General features: G+C 60.6%; 1 protein-coding gene across 1 annotated transcript; it reads right to left on the reverse strand.

The window, feature by feature from the left end:
* Positions 1-1,654: 1,654 nt before the first annotated feature.
* LOC120240696 (keratin-associated protein 10-4-like) lies at positions 1,655-2,689 on the reverse strand. The gene has a single exon (XM_039245519.1). It carries the CDS (start codon positions 2,687-2,689, stop codon positions 1,655-1,657), a length of 1,035 nt encoding a protein of 344 aa, XP_039101450.1.
* Between the last annotated feature and the right edge of the window lie 1,950 nt (positions 2,690-4,639).

Here is a 4,639-nt window from a genome sequence, read left to right on the forward strand (position 1 = left end):
ACGGAATGTTCCCCATGGAATATGGAATATGGACTTAACGATGTCCCCATGGGCCCCCTCATCTCCCCTTGGGGCAGCCCCTGTTTGGAGGCTGGTGTGCACACCCCATGCATGCTTTTGTGGTTTTAGCAGAGATGCTCGCAGCCCCGAAGACAAGGTGTTACTTTGTGGTTTTAACCTTCCGGTGTGTGCTCTTCTGCAACGTGTGATCAGTCTGCAACGTGACTTTTGTTCTCACTCAATGTCATGTTTTTGAGACCCATCCATGTTGGTGTGTTTCTCTGGTTTGGTCGGTTTAAGTGCCATATGCTCTTCCTTTGTGTGTATCCTCTGCGCTCCGGCCGTCTGTTCTCCACCGAGGGGTGCTCACTGGTTTTTAACATTTATGCCTTTTGAACCCCGTGGTGAAATAACCGGCCGGGGGTCAGGTGCAGCACGCGCAGACTTCTCCGGGAGAGCCACCCTGGGGTGTGCACGCCCTCGGCCTAACCGGATCATTGCCACCTCGCCCTGAAACCGGAAGACTGTGGCCAGCAGCACTGAGCAGAGAGCCATGCTTGTCGTCAGACTTGGACATTTCCGCCAATCTGATGGGTGTGGGGGTCCCCAGGATTTGGTGGTTTGCTGGGGGATTCAGCACAAATAGGAAAAATGCGCATGGGGAGAAGTCAAGGGACGGCAGGCACATGTCTCCAGAGCCCCTTCCGGGGGAGGGGGGTTCCTACAGGATGCGCTTAACTCCCCAGCTAGGAGCTGTGACAATGTGCGTGATGTGTCCCCACAGGGACTCATCAGAGATCAGCGCCCACGGTTTTTATCAGGGCCTGGTCACGCGGGCTCCCTCCGCCTGGCTCGTACCCAAATTCCAGACCCCCGGGGAGAGCAGGGGTCAGCACAAGCCATAGTAGTCACACAGTTTATGCCCATTGAGGCCCTCCAATCGCCTGGGTGGGAGCCCCAAACTACACATCCTTCTGTGTAGGGGAGTGGGGGGCTGAGACACTCTGGGTCTGGGGAAGTCACCCCGCAGGGTGGCTCTTTCCCAGGGTAGATAAGTCAGCCTTTATGGCCTTGAAAGTGTGTCGTGCTTGGACGTGCATGTAGCCAGAGGCATGGACCGGACGCTGCCGAAGGGCCCCGGGAGAAGCATGATGGCCCTCGTGGCGGGGGGGGCCTAGTGGGGTCTCTGTTGGAAGCCACAGAAATGGATTCTGGTTAAGTTGATAAAGAAAAGACTTTATTGGAGGGACTGATGGCTCACAGCACAAGGGCCGATAGAGAAACCAGCTCAGGAATCAGCGGAGGAGCAGGCCACACGGGGTCCGGGCGACAGGCGACAGTGCGAAACCAGCTCCGGGGGTTGTACCTTCTCTCCATTCACACCGCATAAGGCTCGGGGGTGTGGGAGCCCGGCTGGCCTTGCTGGGGTCACTGCCAACCCAGACTGAGGAGGCAGGGCACGCTGACTGGGCAAGGTCAGTACTTGAGGAAATGAGTGAGCTCTTTGTAGGAGGACGGATACAAATTGGGGTTGGGGACCGGTGTCCACTGCAGGGGCGCAGGAAAGGGGACTGACACCTGTCTCAGTGCTTTGTAAGCAACCCAGGGTGCGTGGAGGAGCGCTCAAGCTTTAGGGCGCCCTTCAGAAGATCACTCAGCAGCAGGACTGGCCCGAGGCGGGGCCGCAGCAGGCGGGGCGGGGGCACGCGGGGCGGCAGAGCAGGGACACGCAGGGGGCCGGGCGGCAGCAGGAGGCAGGGGCGCAGCAGCAGGAGGCAGGGGTGCAGCAGGCAGGCTTGCACACGGGGCGGCAGAGCAGGGACATGGAGGAGGGGGGTCTGCAGCAGGGGCTGGGCTGGCAGCAGGGGGTGGACCCGGAGCACACAGGGGTGCAGCAGACGGGCTTGCAGCAGACAGGGGTGCAGCAGACGGGCTTGCAGCACACAGGGGTGCAGCACACAGGGGTGCAGCAGACGGGCTTGCAGCACACAGGGGTGCAGCAGGCTCCCTGGCAGGGGGAGGAGGTGCCGCAGGAGGATTCTGTGCATGGGGAGTCCTCACAGCAGACAGGCTTGCAGCAGACAGAGGTGCAGCAGACGGGCTTGCAGCAGACAGGGGTGCAGCAGACGGGCTTACAGCACACAGGGGTGCAGCACACAGGGTTGCAGCAGTCTCCCTGGCAGGGGGAGGAGGTGCAGCAAGAGGAGGTTGTGCAGGAGGAGTCCTCACAACAGACGGGTTTGCAGCAGACAGGGGTGCAGCAGACGGGCTTGCAGCACACAGGGGTGCAGCAGACGGGCTTACAGCACACAGGGGTGCAGCAGACGGGTTTGCAGTAGACAGGGGTGCAGCAGACAGGGTTGCAGCAGTCTCCCTGGCAGGGGGAGGAAGTGCAGCAAGAGGAGGTTGTGCAGGGGGAGTCCTCACAGCAGACGGGCTTGCAGCACACAGGGGTGCAGCAGACGGGCTTGCAGCACACAGGGGTGCAGCAGATGGGCTTGCAGCACACAGGGGTGCAGCACACGGGGGCGCAGCAGCTGGGGGCGCAGCAGGGGGGCTCGCAGAAGCTCTCTGGGCAGTCGCCCCCCTGCCAGGAGGAGCCGGGGCAGGAGTCAGGGGCCCCGGGCAGGCAGACGCGGCTGCCGTAGCTCAGGTCGCTGGAGCAGACGGACAGGGTGGACGCGGCCATGGTGGGGGCGGGGCTGGAGGAGGGTGCGTGTGAGTGTGAGTGAGTATGAGTGTGAGTGTGAGTGTGTGAGGAGCTCCGGCTGGCTGTCGGCTTTTATACTCCCGGGAGAGTGTTGTCCCCGCCGGCGGCCCACACGCCTCCTTCCTTGTTGGTGTTCGCAGCCCAGGTGACTCTCATTAGCTCCAGGCTTATGTTTGGTTCTATGAGATGTTGCTCAGCTGCAAAACTCCGGGGATATTTTGGAGTGTGTTGACGCATCCGGAGCATCCAGAATGTGTGTTGAGCTAGAAAAGGCGTGAGTCTGAAAACACCGTGTCCTGAGGCTGTGTTGGCTGCATAAGAAATCCGGATATTCTAACAGAGGCACGTGGATGGGTTTTGCGCTCACCGGGGGCTCTGCTCATCGGGGGGCACGGCTTCCGAGTGACAGGCTGGAGGAACCGGGGTCAACGGGGGCGTGTGGCCAGCACTTTCCTAGTCGTGACCCCCACGGAACTATGTCTGCTACAGGGAGCCTGAGGGCACTGGTGCAGGTGGCTGGCAGTGAAGGGGGGGCAGTCAGGGGTCCTTGGGTGGCCGTGCAAGCCCCTGTCCTCTGCCTGACCACTCACTGAGGCTGCCGACCCTGTCTGTCCGTGGCCTTCTGATTCCCACTTGCATTTCCCCCAAGTGCTGCAAACTGTGTGTATAAACGGAGCTCCCCGTTTTCTCCCCAAAGAAAGGGGGACCCCAGCTGCCTCCATAGGGAAAATAGCAACTGCTTTTGTGCTTATCAAATCCTATTGATTTTCTTGATTTAACACTGAAAAATTCCCGGGCGACTCTGGCCAGGAACATCAGGCAAACCCCTTCCTTCCTTCTGCAAATGCAAAGCCACCACGTGCTTTGGGGTCCCCTGCTGGGGGAGTTTCCATCTTCTCCGCTCCTCGCACCTTCCAAGCATGGGTTTATTCCCTGTGGAGCCAAGCTCCCGCCGTGTGCGCTGGAAATGGGGTCTAACGCCAGCACGAAAGCTTCACTGGTCCCTGGCGGCCAGCACGTGGAGCGCGGTGGGCAGGGAGGCGGGCTCTCGGCACCCTGTGATGTCAGAGAGCAGCAGACTCAGCAGCAGGGCAGGAGAGGCAGCCTGGCCGGAGGGCCTGTGACGCCCCCGCCGCCCCCCCGCCCCGGGCAGTCCCTGGGCTTAAATGTTCACCCTGCCCTTTCCGCCCTTCCGCGTCCGGCAGTGGTTCTCACCCCCAGTGAGAGGGGTTCCTGACAGGCCCCGGGGGAGCTGTAAGAATGCGATAAACCATGGGCTGTTGTCTTTCTGTATGTCTTGAGTTATAAAAATAGGATAGATTCGAGCCTGGCATCCTGGGAGGTATAGGAACTGATCTGTAAGCTGGGGGTGCGTGGCCGAGCAAGGGAGGGGAGGTGTTTGCCGTCGGATATACTCTCACTGAGGACAGTTTGAAAAGCTGCATAAAATACAGACATGCTCCTGTTCTCTCCCGTCTAGAACGTCTGCACGTTTTCAGGCCTCGCAGGCACCGTAGTGGGGATGCCCACGGAAAGCTAGGACAGCCCGAGAGGAATCCGCACTCTCGTCACCAAGGAGGCAGCAACTCTGACGACTGGCCCGGGCGAGCCGCTCTGGGGGGACCCCTGGGTGGCTAAACCCCGGGAGCAGCCTCACGTTGGTGAGGCCCTTGCCCACTCAGGCGGCCAGCCGGAGTGAGCAGTGAAACTCTTCAGAAGGAGAGAAACTCACCCGCAGCTGCAGGAAATTTTCACAGACGACGTCAAGCACTCAGTCAAGAATTACAGTCCCGCCGGGGCGCCTGGGTGGCTTAGTCGGTTAAGCGTCCGACTTTCGCTCAGGTCATGATCTCGCGGTTCGTGGGTTCGAGCCCCGCGTCGGGCTCTGTGCTGACTGCCAGCTCAGAGCCTGGAGCCTGTTTCAGTCTG

The sequence above is a fragment of the Hyaena hyaena genome, unplaced genomic scaffold, assembly GCF_003009895.1.
Source record: "Hyaena hyaena isolate Hyena2069 unplaced genomic scaffold, ASM300989v1 scaffold_254, whole genome shotgun sequence".
In the NCBI taxonomy this organism is placed as follows: Eukaryota; Metazoa; Chordata; class Mammalia; order Carnivora; family Hyaenidae; genus Hyaena; species Hyaena hyaena.

Excerpts from the sequence above, each read along its gene's own strand:
- LOC120240696 (XM_039245519.1), bottom strand. The coding sequence starts at position 2,689 with ATGGCCGCGTCCACCCTGTCCGTCTGCTCCAGCGACCTGAGCTACGGC.